Source organism: Dipodomys ordii, unplaced genomic scaffold (genome assembly GCF_000151885.1).
Source record: "Dipodomys ordii isolate 6190 unplaced genomic scaffold, Dord_2.0 Scaffold107, whole genome shotgun sequence".
Lineage (NCBI taxonomy): Eukaryota > Metazoa > Chordata > Mammalia > Rodentia > Heteromyidae > Dipodomys > Dipodomys ordii.
Genome location: NW_012267323.1, coordinates 571855 through 590621, shown reverse-complemented (window position 1 = coordinate 590621; position 18767 = coordinate 571855). Strand labels below are relative to the sequence as shown.

At 48.7% G+C, this 18767-nt stretch overlaps 1 protein-coding gene and 1 non-coding gene across 2 annotated transcripts in view; both read right to left on the bottom strand.

Annotated features, from left to right (window-relative positions):
- Trnaa-ugc lies at positions 1-62 on the bottom strand. The gene has a single exon. It is a non-coding gene; the product is annotated as a tRNA-Ala (tRNA).
- Slco2a1 (solute carrier organic anion transporter family, member 2A1) overlaps positions 1-16683 on the bottom strand; it is a 32554-nt gene extending 15871 nt beyond the window's left edge. The window contains 6 exon segments of the mRNA XM_013028031.1: positions 267-470; positions 3489-3587; positions 4410-4637; positions 14530-14692; positions 15655-15792; positions 16666-16683. Coding sequence (XP_012883485.1) covers positions 267-470; positions 3489-3587; positions 4410-4637; positions 14530-14692; positions 15655-15792; positions 16666-16683 — 850 coding nt within the window.
- Between the last annotated feature and the right edge of the window lie 2084 nt (positions 16684-18767).

Here is an 18767-nt window from a genome sequence, read left to right as displayed (position 1 = left end):
AGGAATCGAACCCAGGGCCTCATGCATGCAAGGCAAGCGCTCTACCACTGAGCCACCTTCCCAGCCCTGATCCTTAGATCTTTAGCCTCCTGAATATCTAGAATTAGAGGCATGAGCTACCAGCACCTGGATTTATTGATTCAATTCTTTCCTTCCTTTTTCCTTCCTTCCTTCCTTCCTTCCTTCCTTCCTTCCTTCCTTCCTTCCTTTCCTCTCCTTCCTCAGGCCTCAGGCATGCTAAGTAAGCACTCTACCACTTGAGCAACACCTCCAGTCCACATGCCTCTCTTTTCTGGCTCCTGTCAGTAGAGTCATGGACTGTCAGAAACTTACCTCTGCCTCTCTGGGCATTGCTCTAGGGAAGAAAAAGAAGGGGAAAGAGGTGAGAACCAGGAAGCCTGAAGAAATGAGCAGGCCCAACCACCAGGCTCCAATCCACCGAGGGTCACCAGGGCTCAAGTTCACTGTAGCTGCAGAGAAACCAAAGAAGACAAGTGTTGAATGTACACATGAGCTCACTGTATGGGGAAGGGAAACCATTCGGGGGGGGGGGGTGTTTCCTGCTTTTTGTTTTTGTCAGTCATGGGGTCTGAACTCAGGGCCTGGGAGCTGTCCCTGAGCTTTTCTGCTCAAGGCTATAGCACCCTACCACTTTGAGCCACAGTGCCACTTGTGGTTTTCTGGTGGTTCATTGCAGATAAGAATCTCACAGGGACTTTTCTGGCTGGCTTTGAACTGCGATCCTCAGATCTCAGCCTCCTGATGAGCTAGGATCCTAGGCATGAGCCACCAGCGCCTGGCCAGAGGGTGATTAATTAGCTTTCTTCCCATAATAGAGACAACGCAAGCTATGAGCTAGGACCTTGATCAGGACAACGTTTCTTCTCCAGGCCATTCTAGTCTTTCCAAAGAGCCAAGGCCACAGTACAGGAATCCTCAGAATTAGGAGGTCATAAGGTCGCAGCTCCTGGCACAAATAACAGTGGCAGCCATGGTCTCTCCAGAGGGTTTACCAAGGTACAGACCGATCCTACTGTTCAGATCTTACTTTCATCCTATCGTTTTCTCCTAGCACATTTGTAAAGTGGGAATGACATCTCTCCGCCCCTAACCAATCGGGAAACTGAGCATTTGAGAGGTTGAGGCTCTTGTCCATGATTAAGGTTGAGAGGTTGAGGCTCTTGTCCAAAAAATTTCAAACCTGCCTTCCTAGTAACCCAACCCACACTCTTTTTTTTATTTCTAATTTACTTTATTATTGTTTTAGAGGTGATACACACCATATGTTGGGAATAAGTATGTTTCCTGTTGCATAGTTTCATCTGTTCCCTCATTCTCTCCCATTCCCTCTCTTCCCGTCTCCATCGATGAGTTGCATAGTTCACTTTCCTCCATGTCCAGTGCTCTCCACTGCTGCACTTTTTCCACCCTTTTCCCTCTGATTCTGTGCCCTCCCCCCACCTTCCTACAGATGTGCGCATGAATATACCACATAGGAGGTAAGGAATACAGAATCAGAAAAAGAAAACAATGAATTAAGGAAAGAAGTCCTTTGTTTCCATATCTTTGGAGTTCCTTTCAGTATGTATACTATCATATATATATATATATATATATATATATATATATTACACACACATATATATTATATATTATATAATATATAATATGTTATACATATGTATATAATATATATGCATATGTGTGTGTGTGTGTGTGTATTGTACTTTTGTGATTCTCTCCTAAGACTACTCTCTTTTGGTCTCACTGTATGTGAGCATCTAGAAGTCTATGCAACTTGTCCAATCCCAGTGCCGTTTTAAGATCTGACTTCCATATATCAGGGAGAATATGCACTGTTTGTCTCTCTGATCTCGGTTTACCTCACTTAACATGATTTGTTCTAGTTCAATCCATTTCCCTGCACATTATTTTATTTTTTCTAATGGTGACGGAAAATTTCATTGTACCTAGGTACCACATTTTTTTGGATCCACTCATCTATTGTCCAGCCTATACTCTTAACCACTGAACTTTACTAATTCACAACTGTACTGATCCATACAAAAGATGGGCCCCGATAATCCCTAGGGGTCTAAGGAAACAGTCATTAATAGCAACCTTGGGATAGGCTTTTCCCTCTCACCTAGCTAGAAGCCTGCCATTTTGTTCCCCCATGCAAACAATCTACATGGGCACAGACAGAAGAAGAAGGTGGCAGAACAGTTCCCAGTCACAATGATAAGTACCCTTGGGTGCTATATCAGGTAGACCAGAAGTTCAGTTGATGATCAATTTGGGTAGCCAAAGAATCAGGAACCAACTCATAGAGTACCAGCAAGAAGGCAAAGATGGCTTGATCTCAAGGAACAAACGTCTCCTGGCTTGCCACTGTTCCTTTCCTCTCTATTCCTTTCTTTTCAATCTGGTCTGATCCTCACAGCAACAGTATTTTACTATCACTGGGCCCAGGTGAGGAAACTTAATCACAGAAAGTTGAAGTTATACCGGTGCTGGTGGGTTATGCCTGTAACCCTAGCTACTCAGGAGGCTGAGATCTGAGGATCATGGTTCAAAGCCAGCCCAGGGCTGGAAAGTCAGTGAAACTCTTATCTCCAATTAACCACCAGAAAACCAGAAGTGGCTCTGTGGCTCAGAGGAGTACAGTACAAGCCTTGAGCAAAAGAGCTCAGGAACAACACCCAGGCCCTGAGATCAAGCCTCACCCATTGACCAAAAAAAAAAAAAAAAGAAGTTACATGGCTAATGTCACTAGCAAGAGGTAGCTCTGGGATTAAATACAGGCAGCCCAATATGAGGCCCACATGGTTATAGGTTATGCCTGGATAAGAAGTATAATCCTAGATATATCTTTGTGTGTGTGTGGGGGGGGGGTTGTGGGGCTTGAACTCTGGGCCTGGGCACTGTCCCTCAGCTCTTTAGCTCAAGGCAAGCGCTCTACCACTTGAGTCACAGTGCCACTTCTGGTTTTCTGGTGGTTTATTGGAGATAAGAGACTCATGGACTTTCCTGCCCAGGCTAGCTTTTGAACCTCGATCCTCAGATCTCAGCCCCCTGAGTAGCCAGGATGACAGACACCAGTGCCCAGCTCTACAGCTATATTTTATGTAGCATTCTTTCTCCCCATGCTATGACATCCTCCCCCCGCCCCCACACAATAAAAAAGAACTCTGATTTATTTTCCCTAAATCAGCAACAAAGTAGAAAATTATTTTTCCTGATTCTCTGACTCATTCACCAAGAGATCTAAAGCCTGGGAAGCAGTGAAGAAGTTGGTGGGGCAGGCGGGGGGGGGGCATGCAGGGAGGCACAGACTCCCTGCTTTCAGTAATCTGAGGGCCTTGCAGGAGTGAGTAAGCCAGGAAATGAGGTGACAACCTGAATCCCAAGCTGCGGGTTGACTGAGTGGGAAACAGGCTTATGCTCCCTGGATCTGGCGATGGGATGTATGTCCTGTACACACCTACCTGTGTTTACCCGGCCATAGTCTACGAAGATCTGCAGCATGACAGACCCTAGCAGGTACCCAAAAGCTGGTCCAAAGACGGCGATGGCAAATAAGATGGCTAGACATGGAAACAAGGGGAAGGGAGTTTGAGAATGACTGAGACAGTTCAGCATCTTAGACTTTCCAAGATGAGGGGGAAATCCCTGAGATGTCACCCCTGGTCCCCTGGTACTAACAAGCTGGTGCCTGTGGCATTTCCCACAGACAAGGCCAGAACCACTCACAATTCGCCAACATATAGGGATTAAAACCTACTTCTCCTCCAGAGACCTACCAGTTAAACCTGCTAGCCTGGGGAGAAATGCCAGCTCAGGGTGTGGTACATTGATGGGTGAAACCTCCCTTGGGTATATAGAGCTTGGTGACCCTAGCAGGAAGTTATGGGGTGAGTCTGCGGGTGTGGTGTCTGAGTGAGCTGAGCCGTCAAATGGTCCAGGGGGAAACGGATTCTGGCATTCCAACGGCCATCTGCTCTTTCTTTGTGGGTCCGTGTTTTAAGGGCCAACCTGCCCCCTTAGAGAAGATATGTGCTCAGGGTCTGTACCAGGAGTAGCAGCTGTTGTCTAAGATCTACATTAGCTGGGCATGTGTATTAGCTTAAGTAAACCTTCAGCTTCATGGTACATTGCTATGCTTGGCTCTACCCCGTGGGTCACAGGTAGCTGGAAGCCTGAAGTCAGCTACAGAGGCTGGGCAGTTAACACAGCCCACCATTCACCACCAGGTCTGTTCAGTAAGACAAAGAGCATCAGACTTCATGTCCGTACCCCCAAGGACCTCAGCAAGCACCACCACACCAGCACCAACCCCCCCATCTCTTCCTCCCCCCCCCATCCCCGCCCCTACTTTCCCCATCACCCTCTACAAACCCACGACTCACAGATGTACAGGGGAGAGTTGGTGGGTTCTGCGAAGTCATCTACGTAAGAAATCCCAAATGGCTGGATGGGCACCGTCCCGATGCCAGCCAGCAGCTGGGCTACTACCATCAGACCCCACATGCTGCCCATCTCCTTCTGGGTGTCCTGTGTGGCACTGTGGCACCTGCTGGGGGGTAGATTTGGCCGATGCTTCTGACAGAGCTCCTCCTGGAGGTGGCTGCGGTTCCCTGTAACCACAGGAGCCTCTGTCACCACCAGGCAGTCGGCCTCCAATCATGGTCCTTCCCACCCCCTCGCCCCCCTCCCCCTGCTTCTGGGAAAGGGAAGGCCCGACGAAGGGCTTCCACCTCTACCCCTGCGCCCTCCACACACACACACACACACACACACACACACACACACACACACACCCTGCCTGTCCTCTACCTGCGGGCCACACAGAATACATTGGAGAATTGTGAGCATACAGGATGTCTTTATGTCTCATCTCATCTATAATTCTTTTTTTTTTGGCCAGTGCCTGGGCGCTGTCCCTGAGCTTCTATTTACTCAAGGCAAATAGAATAGTGGTGCCACAGCGCCACTTCTGGCTTTTTCTGTGTAGGTGGTGCTAAGGAATCGAACCCAGGGCTTCATGCATGCGAGGCAAGCGCTCTACCACTGAGCCCCCTTCCCAGACATCCTAGAAAGGGACTTGATTGCACGGAAGGAAAATTCCAGAGTGAGGAAGAGGGTGGGGGCTAGGGCAGTGAAAATGCTCAGCAACTAATAGCAGTTGTCAAGGGCTGTGTGGAAGGAGGGGAGTTTTCACCAGAACTGTTGGTGCTGCTGGGTGGTGGTGAGATTGTAGGGGGTGTGTATGAGACACAGTTGTAGCTGTTGTAGGAGAATGGTTGTGTGTGTGTGTGTGTGTGTGTGTGTGTAACTCCTCTGGCAAAATAAAATGCTAGTCTCTGATTTTTTTAAAAAAAAATATAGTTTAAGTTGGAGAAAAACAAGGGAGGAGGTAACAATGTTCAACAACAAATGTACTCACGTCAGGCGCTGGTGGCTCACACCCGTCATCCTAGCTACTCAAGAGGCTGAGATCTGAGGATCATGGTTCAAAGCCAGCCCCGGGCAGGAAAGTCCGTGAGACTCTCATCTCCAATAAACCACCAGAAAACCAGAAGTGGCACTGTGGCTCAAACGGTAGAGCGCTCACCTTGAACTGAGGGACAGCGCCCAGGCTTAGAGTTCAAGCCCCACGACTGACAAAAAAAAAAAAAAAGTACTCATTGCCTTATATAGAGAGCTGTAACCCCTCTGCACATAAAATTAAAAAAAATAATAAAACTTTATTTTTGTCGGTCGTGGGGCTTGAACTCTGGGCTTGGGCGCTGTCCCTCAGCTCTTCAGCTCAAGGTGAGCACTCTACCACTTGAGCCACGGGCCACTTCTGGTTTTTTCTGCCTATGTGGTGCTGAGTAATTGAACCCAGGGCCTCAGGTTTTCAAGGCAAGCACTCTACCACTGAGCCACCTTCCCAGCCCTAAAATATAATTTAATTGATTTTAGCAGCAGAAGGGTTACTGTTCCACAAGTCAGGTAACAAGTACAATTCTTTCTGGACAATGTTACCCCCTTCCTTCGCTTTCCCTTTGATTTCGCTAGTCCTCATTATTTAACTGAATTCACATTTATTAGGACATGGTTGCTGGCATGGGTGGCAAAAGCATTTTTTGTGTGTGTGGGGGGGGGACATTTAATGGTCATCAAAGATCACAAAAATGTGGACTGTCTTATTAAATCTTCACCGTGCATGTGGCATGCTACAACAATGCCACAAAAATCCTCATGAAGTCTGACCTCATGCAATGCCCAGAAGGCAACCCTCTAGGGCCCCCTTAACTATTATTAACTTTCAAAAAATGTCAGATTACATGTCAGAAACTGTTTTTATTAAAAAATGTGAACTTCAAAAAAATAAAATAAAATAGTAATCAGTTGGCTCCAATTCCATCCAAGTTCGCTCGTTTCTCTTGGCCTGTTTCTGCTTCCCACATGGATTCGAGAACACTCCAAGAACCGGCTTTTCTTCATGCCAGATCTGAATGGACCTAAGCCCATCCGTGATTAAACTCTGAAGTTTGTGAAAAAAGGGACAGCGGTTTTAAAATACAACCCCATGGATCAAAGTCTTCTAGAACGGAAGACAATTAGGATCCTCTCTTGAAAATAAGAGGCAGGTATACATGAATGCTGGAGACAGAAAGAAGGAAGAGTTGGGAAGAAATGACCTCGTACAAGACCAGCCCTACGGACAGGCTTTTAATTAGGAACATTGACAGTGGACGGCCTCTGTCCATAGAACTGGTGAGCTTGGATATCTGGATCCTACTCCTTACTCCTTACTTCCTCTTTTAGCTTTCCACCAAGCATAAGATGTGTGTGTGTGTGTGTGTGTGTGTGTGCGTGTGTGTGTGTGTGTGTGTGTGTGTGTGTGTGTGTTGTAGGGCTTGAACTCTGGGCCTGGGCGCTGTCCCTCAGCTCTTCAGCTCAAGGCAAGCGCTCTACCACTTAAGTCCCAGCGCCATTTCTGGTTTTCTGAGTGTTTTATTGGAGATCAGAGTCTCACGGACTTTCCTGCCCGGGCTGGCTTTGAACCGCGATCTTCAGCTCTCAGCCTCCTGAGTAGTTAGGATGATAGGCTTGAGCCACCGGCACCCGGCCCAGCATAGGATTTCTTAAATCCTATACCTGGAGACTTACCCAAAGCATCTCATCTCCCCAAATTTCTCACTCCCATCTCCCCACCAAGAAAGGCAGCCAAGAAAGGCCAACTACCACCAAGCAACACCCTGAGCCACCATCACCAGCTTTTAAGGGCTCAGAAGAAGGTTCTTCATGAACCAGAGTCAGCCTGTTTCTCATCTGCTCCCCAGGCAGGCTTCTGGAAGGTTCAACGACATCAAGAGCTGATTCTTTTTCCCCCCTGAGGACAGCAGAGGCTTGGTTTGCCAGTTTTCACAGGGTTATGGTACTAACTAGAAACAGGCCAGGACCTTCCCTGCCTCTTCCCAGTTTACTCTAGTCCCAACCCCAACAGCATGGGAGCCAACCCTCTGACTCAATCCACAATTTAAATATGCAGAATGTTCGGGTCTCATTTCTGGACCTTCTCAAGTCTGTTTGAAAGTACAGGAGACTTGTTCAGGAAGTTCTGCTGCCCTAGGGTAGGGACCCAGAGAGATGGAGTAGACCGGGCTACACAGCCATTGGGAGACCATCATGAGCTGAATAAGAAGCGTCTGCCCTGGGCTGGGAAGGTGGCTCAGTGGTAGAGTGCTTGCCTCACATGCCTGAGGCCCTGGGTTCGATTCCTCAGCACCACATAAGCAGAAAAAGCAGGAAGTGGCGCTGTGGCTCAAGTGGTAGAGCGCTCGCCTTGAGCTGAAGAGCCGAGGGACACCGCCCAGGTCCAGAGTTCAGGCCCCATGACTGACAGAAGAAGAAGAAGAAGAAGCAGCAGCGTCTGTCCAAAGGTTTGGAGCTGGGGGTAGAGAAAGAAAGAAGGACCTAGAAGAGACCAAGTCCCTTTGCCTATCTTTTTTTTTTTTTGCCAGTCCTGGGGCTTGAACTCAGGGCCTGGGCACTGTTCCTGAGCTTCTTTTGCTCAAGATTAATGCTCTACCACTTGAGCATCACTTCTGGCTTTTCCTGTGTATGTGGTACTGAGGAATTGAACCTAGGGCTTCAGGCATGCTAGGCAAGCACTCTACTACTAAGCCACGTTCCCAGCCCCTGCCTGTCATTTTGTCAAGAGGGAATTCTGCCAGGAAACAGGAAACAGGGCAGTCATGAGCCACCTTGGAGTCATGATTCCTGAGGATCTCACTTTAAAGAGCTCATGCACAGAGAGGGTATTAGAAGAAGGAGGTTAGCAAATGCAGCCCTCAAGCAGCCCTCTATGAAAACAGTAGAGACAGACTGGGGTGTTTCTGGAAAGATCTTCAGAAGCATGGCCAAAGTGCCAAAACCCCTGGGGTATCAGCACAAATCTCGAATCCTCCTCCAAGAGTGAAGGACCTATTTCCTCATCCTTCTAATTCGGCTCCTTGCGACCGTGCTTCCCGAAACTCTGGCAACACCCATCAGCAGGCCTGGAACAAGCCGTTCTGAACTCACTCACAATCTGAGCTCTCAGTTGCTTGTCATTTAAATGGTTGGCAAATCAGAAGCGACCCATCTAAGACCCTGTTCATTCATAACACCCCCTGTAATCAGGCATCCATCTTCCACTCCAAGCTACTTTTGCAAAACACTTTTTCTCCTATGAGCAAAGGCATGCTGAGTTTCCTCTTGGGCAACTAGGACAATATCATCTTCTACTCTAGCAGAGAAAAAAAAAAAGTCAGAGTTGACTGTCCCATGGTAGGAACGCAGAAGAAATGTACAGTAGAATCTCAATTCTATTGTTTGGCAGTCAGGAGCCTCTGAAAAGTTCAGTCTCCTGACTTCCATCATAGAATAATGCCTTGCAATATCTGCATGACAATTAAAAATAGGATGATGATGATGAAATAGAACTAAATATATGACCATTAAAAATAACATAGAGCGGGCTGGGAAGGTGGCTCAGTGGTAGAGTGCCTGCCTCGCCTGCATGAGGCCCTGGGTTCGATTCCTCAGCACCACAGAAACAGAAAAAGCTGAAAGTGGCGCTGTGGCTCAAGTGGTAGAGTGCTAGCCTTGAGTTGAAGAGCTGAGGGACAGCGCCCAGGCCCAGAGTTCAGGCCCATGACCGACAAAAAAATTTTTTTTTTAATGCATAGAATAAGGTAGCTATGGTTGACAACCACTGAATAGTTTTCAAAATGGGATTTTTGAATATTCCCAACATATATAGAAACAAGCCGGTCATGGGTGGTTCACGTCTATAATCCTAGCTACTCAGGAGGCTGAGATGTATGGATAGTGCTTCAAAGACAGCCTGGGCAGGAAAGTCTGTGAGACTCTTACCTCCAATTAGTCACAAGGGGCTCAAGGGGCAGAGTGCTATCCTTGAACCAAAGGAGCTTAGGGACAGCACCCAGGCCCAAAATTCAAGACCCAGGACCAGCAGAAAATAAAATAAAATTAGAAAAAGGAGTAAATGTCTTCATGATGATATAAAAACCAACATCTATGTCACGCTACATGGCTTAACTTCAGGGCCTCAACACTGTTATTAGCTTTTTTGCTCTACCACTTAAACCACTGGTCCATCTCCGGCTTTTTGCAGGCCCCTTGGAGATAAGAGTCTCATGGATTTTCCTGCTCTGGCTGGCTTTGAACTGAGATCCTCCTGCGTAGTTAAGATTACAGGTGTGAGCCATGAGCGCTCCCACACAGGGAGGGTGGCAGCGTAGGTGAGCCATTTGATTTTTTTTTGTGGTTGTTGTTGCTCGTGGGGCCTGAACTCTGGGTCTGGGTGCTGTCCCTCAGCTCTTCAGCTCAAGGCGAGCGCTCTACCACTTGAGCCACAGTGCCACTTCCAGCTTTTTCTGCTTATGCGGTGCTGAAGAATCGAACCCAGGGCCTCAGGCATGTGAAGCAAGCACTCTACCACTGAGCCCCCTTCCCAACCCTCATCCTCATTCTTGAATGAAGAACACAACTGGACATACTCATAGGGCCAGACACAGGGAAGGGAACCATGTTCTCTCTGGTCCTCACTGGACCAGTGGAGAAACGAGGGTCATGGTTTTAGGTCTAGAGAATCCGTCTCACACTTGTCTACAAAGGGAGACATTAGAGGAACCTGAGGGGATCAACTTACTCACAGGTTAGCTGTGGCCGGGCCGGTAGCCCTTGGGGGAAATCTACCCATCATCCCATTGTCATGGAAACCACTGGCTCTGCCATCTTCAGAGTCTTTGCTGCTCCTTAAGTCTGCCCTGTCTGCAACCCAGCCTAGTAGCCACCCATTTTCTATCTCATTTTCCTGTTTATTTCTCATGCCATGCATTAAAAAAAAATTTTTTTAGCGGGATGCCAGTGGCTCACACCTGTCATCCTAGCTACTTAGGAGGCTGAGATCTGAGGATCGTGGTTCAAAGCCAGCCTGGGCAGCAAAGTCCATGAGACTCTTATCTCCAATAAACCACTAGAAAACTAGAAGTGGTGCAGTAGCTCATGCAGTAGAGTGCTCGCCTTGAGCTGAAGAGTGCAGGAACAGCACCCAGGCCCAGAGTTCAAGCCCCATGACCGACAAAAAAAAGAAAAAAGAAAACAAAAATTTTTAAATGTGGACCATCAAATCTCATTAGGTCTTGCTTAGCTCATCTGTTCATGGCTATTTCGCTTTCAATTGAACTAATAACACCCATATGTTTTTTGAGATTTCCATCTCTGTCTGTCTGTCTGTCTCTCCTTCTCTCTCTCTCATCCCTTTTCAGGTTCATAATACCCTACTGGACAAGTTGTGTAATTCTCACACTGACTGCCCATCCACTCACCCCCAACACACACACTCATATGTGTACACACACACACACACACACACACACACACACACACACACATACTTTCCTGGCAGGTACGCCCCGATCTGGCTGGCAGTTGAGGGTACCCTCCAGCCACCTACCACCCTACCATTTGGGTCCCCAACCCTACCCACACATACACACCCTTCCCTGATTTTCTGTCATATCTGCATTTTTGCGTATCACCACACCTCCAATATCCACATCCCCCAGATCCATATACACGTCCCCCCTCCCCCCTCCATTATCCATTCAACCTCCATCTCCCCCTCCACCTTTTCATACCCAGGCACCTTACTACCACCCTCATCCTGCAAACTAGAAATCACACATACACACACGCGCGCACACACACACACACACACACACACACACACACACACACACACACGGTCCCCTACACGCCACATGCCCCTTCACGTTCTCCATTTCACGCCACAGCTGGGTGTCAGGACCCTGGATTCATGGCTCACGTGTTCTGGGGGTATGGATTCCACTCTGGGCGCTTAGGGGCCCTGTGCATAGGAAGGAAGTGGGGACAATCACTGAGGAACCTATTCTGGTGACTTCGCATCACCCTTCTTCCCAGAACATGGCCTTGGGATAGATGAACAGTGGGTGTGTGACTGGAAGCTTCATGAATAACTAGAAAGTGGCTCTTCCTTTTCTTTTCTGGGCTCTTTCAAAAAAGCTTTTTTAAAAATGCAATCTCCACTCCCCTTTCCTGCTTAAGATCTGAGTTGCTTCCTGTAGGGCGGACGTCTCCATTGTCTGGCAAGGTAGACTTTCCTCTTGGACTTGGCTTACACCTCCTCCGAGCAGATACTACTTTCCAAAGACCTTTTTCTGTTATCTCTTGGGAGAACTGGATTCGGGTCGGCTGGCCGCTTTCCCATCTCCTAAAGTCTCCGTGCGCTTTCTAGATGTGGGTTCGGACAAGGCTTTGGCTGGGTATCTTAAGTTTCTTCTACCAAGGTGCCAGGGCATATTTCTGGACCCCGGTGACATTTAGGGGGAAAAAAATCTAAACATCCATAAATGTCTGCATGCCTGGCCTTTTTCAGAAATGACCCATTAGTTGTTAAAGGTCTCCATGCTTCCCATAAATGTTCAACCCCTTCTTTAATTTTTTTAAAAGTATTTATTTTATTTATTTACCAAGATGCATAGTTAGTCTTCAATTTTCCCATGTTTGTTTTTGGAATAGCTGTGCTCCAAGCAGAGAGAAAGTGAGCAGTCCACCATGATAATAAGTGTAGGAGCCGTTACTTATGAGTAACAGATTTCAAATGCCACGAGAAGTAGACAAATACCAATCTGCTTAACTGCCAACTTGAGCCAGGCACTTTTTACCTATACTCTTCCACTTTAATTCTGCTCTCAAACCACACTGAAAGGGATTACTGTTCTTGTTTCACAGGTAAAGATGTTCTGAAAGGTAAAGTTGCTAAGTCTCTCTAAGGAGACTTGAATGGCTGAGCTAGAACTGAAAAGCCATAGTTGTATGGTTTCTCTGTCACACCAAAATCATCAGGCTACCTTGGGGACCGGTGGCTCATGCCTGTAACCCTAGCTGTTTAGGAAGGCTGGCGTCTGGGAGGATTGTGGTTTGAAGCTATCCTAGGGCAGGAAAACCCATGAGACTCTCATCTCCAATTAACCAGCCAAGAGGCAGAAGTGGAGCTGTGGCTCAAGAGTAGTAGAATACCAGCCTTGAGCGAAAAAGCCAAGCAAGAGTGAGAGGCCCTTTGGGCTGGGAAAGGTGGTTCAGTGGTAAAGTGCTTGCCTTGCATGCATGAAGCCCTGGGTTTGATTCTTCAGCACCACAGAAACATTAAAAGCCAGAAATGGTGCTGTGGCTTGAGTGGTAGAGCGCTCGCCTTGAGCTGAAGAGCTGAGGGACAGCGCCCAGGCCCAGAGTTCAAGCCCCACAACTGACAAAATAATAATAATAACAATAGTAGTAGTAGTAGTAAGTAGCAGGGTGCTTCCTCATCAAGGATTCCAAAGACTTAGTCATGTATCCAGTGTCATTAGAGACATACATTGTCCCCCTACCAGCCCCTACCAGCCTACAAAGAACCACCCTTAGATTAACTGTGAGGCTATGAGGTCTATAAGACAGATCCTCGGGGAGGAGCTGAGGCTCAGAGGTTTTCCCAGTCTGGCCCTCTAAGAGCATCTCAACTCCCAACTGCCAGGCTCCAGGGGGGGCCATTCAGTCACCCCCATTCTTCAGGGGGCGGCCACTCCACGAGATGCATTTGTTCCTGACAAGCTTGCATCATGTGCTGTTTCCCGTAGACAATACATTCGAAATAGGAGTCACGTGCCCGTCTTTCCCTCCCATACACACACACTCAGTGAGACGGACGAGTATGTTTCTTTGTACCTATTCACCTATCACACACCCACGCTACGTGGGGACCCCATGGATGGGCCCAGTGAGATTTCCACCCCCCCCCAGATGCAGCTCCTGGTCCAAAGTTTCCTCTTCACCCCACCTCCTGGCAACAGGAAGATGCCCTGAAGATAGCCCAACCCCTGAGCACTTCCAGCTGTGGCTCCAATGCCAGCTGTGGCTCCAAAGCGTGACTGCTCAGTCCCATTGTTGGCAATCAGAATTTGCCCAAACAAAACAGTCCGTTCCTCCCGGCTGATTTGTTCCCCTGCGGAGTTGGGGGGGGGACCCTGAGAGGCATATCCTTTTCATGGTCCCCTCCTGTCCTCTTTCAAGATGATCTGGGCCCTAAGAGCACTGAGGCTCACGTTAGACCCATCACAGGGCATTTCCCACTGGGGAGCTGAATCCAATCCCACTAGCTAAGGAGCAGAGCGAGGCTCCATCTCTAGCCACCATGCCATGGTGATGTGAATGGGCTGTGGCCTGGTCCCCAGGGCCCCCCTAGACTCCCTTCCTGATTGCATGAAGCCCCATCTTGACGCATGGGGGTGGGAGGGAAGGAAGGAGGTCAGCTCCAGACTCCTTCACTACTGGTTTTGACATTTTATCTAGATGGAAGAGAGGAGGTACAGGAGAAGAATGGTGGGCGGGTGAGCTCAGATCTGTCTTCAACCTTTCCCAACCTCCATGAAGCAGGACCCAGCTTTTAAATGCAAATAGATCCAAGACCCCAGTGCACTTATGAGAAGTGACCAGGGCACCGATGATATACGGAGAAGGCAGGAGAGAGGCTTCCCGAAGCACAACCCAGTGGACCTTACATCATGAGATCACTCTATTAACGCTCCATTCCTATAGAGGAATCGCCTCCATCATTCCAACCAATTCATCTCTTAGACTTGATCTACTCTACACCCTTGACTTTTGCTGTTGGTGGTGGTGGTCGTGGGGCTTGAACTCTGGGCCTGGGTGCTGTCCCTGAGCTCTTCAGCTCAAGGCGAGCGCTCTACCACTTGAGCCACAGCACCACTTCCGGTTTTCTGGTGGTTCATTGGCGATCAGAGTCTCATGTGGACTTTCCTGCCCAGGCTTTGAATCATGATCCTCAGATCTCATCCTCCTGAGTAGCTGGGATGACAGGTGTGAGCCGCTGCTGCCTGGCTACACCAGAGCTGTGTATTCGTTGCTTGGTTTGGGGGAATCACTTACCAGTGCTGACTGCAGTGTACTGGTACGGCTCCGAGAGGAAGTGTGGAAGGGTGAGAACGAAGGCACCTGCAGCTAGCAGCAGGCCCCCGATGCCAATCAGCCGCGGCCGGTGTACTCTGCTGCCGAAGTAGCTGACGAAGATGATGAGGATGGCATTGCTGATCTGTGGAGAGAGCCGAGGGGCCGAGTGAGACCCAGAGATCCTAAGTAAAGAACTCAAGGACTCCGGATTGGCAGTCAGAATAACAATAAGCCGCGTGCAACAACTCTGTGTGTGTGTGTTATTTTCATTTTGATTAGGCCAGAGTATGGGGGGAAATATGTCCCCTCTTCGCCCAACCACTCCCTCCTGTCTTAAACAGAACATGCAGATGCCCCAGCCCAGCAACTTCATGCCCTCTGAAAACAGCCAGTTGTTCCTGGATTGACATTTTTATCTTGAGCCATCGGAACAAGAATGTATCCTGGGAGCTCAAAGATTTGGCAACTACGCTGGGCGCCGGTGGCTCATGCCTGTCATCCTAGCTACTCAGGAGGCTGAGATCTGAGAATCACGGTTCAAAGCCAGCCTGGGCAGGAAAGTCCGTGAGACTCTCATCTCCAATCAACCACCAGAAAGCCAGAAGTGGCGCCGTGGCTCAAGTGGTAGAGCGCTCTGGCCTTGAGCTGAAGAACTCAGGCACAACGCCCAGGCCCAGAATTCAAGCCCCACGACCAACCAAAAAAAAAGACTTGGTGACCATCTGGGCTGAGCTTGGAAGAAGGTTTCCTCTTGGATGCTGGCTTTAGCGTTGATTAAGCAGAGGAACCTAGAACGCTACATTGAGAAAGATCCAGAAGCTGTTGGCTAGAATCAGCAGGGTAAGAAGACTTGTGACACATGCCAGGGGACACGGGGCAAGACTATGCTGACACACACACGTCAGTGATTTGTTTCCTTGCTGTGTGTCGTGCATAAGGAGGACGTGTGAGGCACTACCGAAGTCAAACCTGGCAATGGGACATCTAGCAGGTGCGTTCTGTGTCTCTTCCAAGAGGTCTCTGGACACCCGGCCCTCTTCTCTGTATCCCATGGGGTCAGGATGAGACACACAGGTGTCTAATGGCCCAATGTCTCCTGCTCACCTCGTTCAGGCTGGAGATGAGACCCGAGGAAGAACTGGAGAGCCCAAAGCGCTTCTCGATGGTGGTGAGGCTGCTCTTGAAGTAGGCGCTGTAGAGGAGCTGGGAGAGCTGCAGGAGACCATGGCAGAACACAAACACCTGTGGGGGGACAGAGGGGACAGATGACAATGTCGTGAGGTCTCCATACAGTAGGCCCCAGAGTCTTCCGGGGCGTGGACCAGCAGCCAGGCTTGTAACATGGCTCAATCCTGTATTCTTAACCAGTAACCCCTGCTCAAGAATACCAATCCATCAGGGGTGGGGGCGCTGGGTAGGTGGCTCAGTGGTAGAGTGCTCGCCTAGCATGCATGAAGCTCTGGGTTCGATTCCTCAGTACCACATAACACAGAAAAAGCCAGAAGTGGCGCTGTGGTTCAAGTGGTAGAAGGCCAGCCTTGAGCAAAAAAGAAGCTCAGGGATAACGCCCTAGGCCCTGAGTTCAAGCCCTGGGACTGGCAGAAAAGAAAAAAGAATATTTATCCAGACTGCACACTCATCTGGTTGTGCTGTCCTTCATCATTTAGAATTTATAAAGTCATGACATTTGCAAGTCATAGAAATGGCATTTGTCAGCTTGGCGCCAGTGGCTCACGCCTGTCATCCCACTACTCAGGAGGCTGAGATCTGAGGATCACGGTTCAAAGCCAGCCCAAGCAGGAAAAGTCCATGCAACTCTTATCTCCAATAAACCACCAGAAAATCGGAAGTGACGCTGTAGCTCAAGTAGTAGAGTGCTTGCCTTGAGCTGAAGAGTGCAGGGACAGCGCCCAGGCCCAGAGTTCAGGCCCCACCACTGACAAATAAAATAAAAGATGAGTAAAACAACCATAAAGGGTAAACTGTAAGGACACATCCTCCCATCACCCCTACATACAGCCCAGGCTGAAGGACAAAGGGACATGGTTTCTTTTCATTGCCACAGCGAGACAAGAAGTCTCTTCTCCACACTAGACACTGAAACAAAGATCTAACCAGCGGTCCATCAGTCATCTCTGCGTGGTCATGGGGCCTGGGCCCAGAACTCCTCCAACGCAATTCCTGTGGGTTATTGCCTGGTTAATAACTGACTGCTGTCCACCGGCTCCGATCGCCTCCACGCACATACTCAGGGAAGCAAAACCCGACAAAAAATTCACCTGATTCCTATGACCACTAGGATGTGACTTTGCTGAGATCACGCCACGTGTGGAGGGATTAAAATCTGCAGGAGAGGGAGGGGGTGGTGAGGCCCACAGCCGGTGACTTCCTGCTTGGGAATAAGAGGTTCCACCCCTCTGTGGAGGCTCTCTGCTGTCACAGATAGGCCTCTGTCAAGGCAATCCAAGTGGAGCAATTCTTCCAAAGGCAAGAAGGAAAGGAGGGAGGGAAGGGAGGAAAGAAAGAAGGGAGGGAGGGAGGGAAAGAAGAAAAGAAGGGAGGGAAGGAAGGAAGGAGGAAGGAAAGGAAGGAAGGGAGGGAAAGAGAAGGAAAGGGAAGGGAAGGGAAGGGAAGGGAAGGAAAGGAAAGGAGAAGCAAATGGAAAGGGAAAGAAAGAGAAGAAAGGAAGGAGAGAAAGAAAGAGATAAAGGAGGGAAAGATGGAAAGGGAGAAATAAAAACAAAGGATCAAAGGAAGGAAAGAAGAAAAAGAAAGAAGGAAAGAGGGGCTGGGAAGGTGGCTCAGTGGTAGAGCGCTTGCATGCATGAGGCCCTGGGTTCAATTCCTCAGCACCACATAAGCAGAAAAAAGAAAAGCCGGAAGTGGTGCTATGGCTCAAGTGATAGCATGCTAGCCTTGAGCTGAAGAGCTGAGGGACAGCACCCAGGCCCAGGGTTCACCACGACCCAAAAAAAAAGGAAGGAAAGAGAAGGAAGAGAGGAAAGGGAATAAAAGGAAAGAAAGAGAAGTGAAGGGGAAGGGAAAGGGAAGGAAGGTGGAGAAAGAAAGGGAAAAGGAGGGAGAGATGAAAGGGGAGAAATAAAAGTAAATTTTAAAAAGGATCAAAGGAAGGGGGAAGAAAAAGAAGGAAGGAAGGAGGGAAGGAAGGAGGAGGGAAGGAAGGAAAGAAGGAAGGAAGGAAGGAAGGAAGGAAGGAAGGAAGGAAGGAAGGAAGGAAGGAAGGGAGGGAGGGAGGAAGGGAGGGAGAGAGGGAAGGAGAAACCTTTCTCCTACCGCACCAGGATGCAGGCTTCATTCAGAGATGTGCCAAAGGCCACTTTGGATTTTCTGGATGAGGGAAGGGATACTGTAAGTAATGCTTGTTTTAGCTTTTTCAGCCTCTGGGAATCAAGATCTGTTCTCAAGCTGGGTGCTGGTGGCTCACGTCTGTCAGCCTAGCTACTCAGGAGGCTGAGATCTGAGGATCACGGTTCAAAGCCAGCCAGGGCAGGAAAGTCCGAGCCTCCTATCTCCAACGAACGATCAGAAAACAGGAAGTGGCATTGTGGCTCAGTGGTAGAGCGCTCGCCTTGAGCTGAGGGACAGCGCCCAGGCCCAGAGTTCAAGCCCCATGACTGACAAAAAAAAAATTTTTTTTTTGAAAAGCGTGTACTCAGATTGAACTCACTCCCTGTATCGCAGTTTTAGGGAGACACCCACCTCTGATTCCCACTTCCATCTTTGTTGCCGATCACGCCCCCATATCTCAAAACACCAATGCTTAGTCTACAGTTTTCCCTGACTTGTCACTCTAGAGTGCAGACTTTCTTTTTTATTAATCAGTGAGGAGTCAGCTCGGTTTAACTCATATCTCTGCTTCTCTCTACGTTTCCCAACAACTAACGGTTCTGTCAGTATTTGTATGATCACATCATTCACTCCGGTGAGCAAGCTGGCAGAGAAGCAGGGATTCCCTCCTGGGCACAAACGCCCACACTCGGCTGACAGTTCCCGTGATGGATGAGGACAGGGCTGTTCCATGTCTTCCCTGGGGTGACAGCTGCTCTGTTATTCTTTCTTTTTCTTTTTGTTAATCGTGGTGCTTGAACTCTGGGCCTGGGTGCTGTCCCTCAACTCTTCAGCTCAAGGTGAGCGCTCTACTGCTTGGGCCACAGTGCCACTTCATCTTTTTTTTTTTTTTTGGTCAGTTGTGGGTC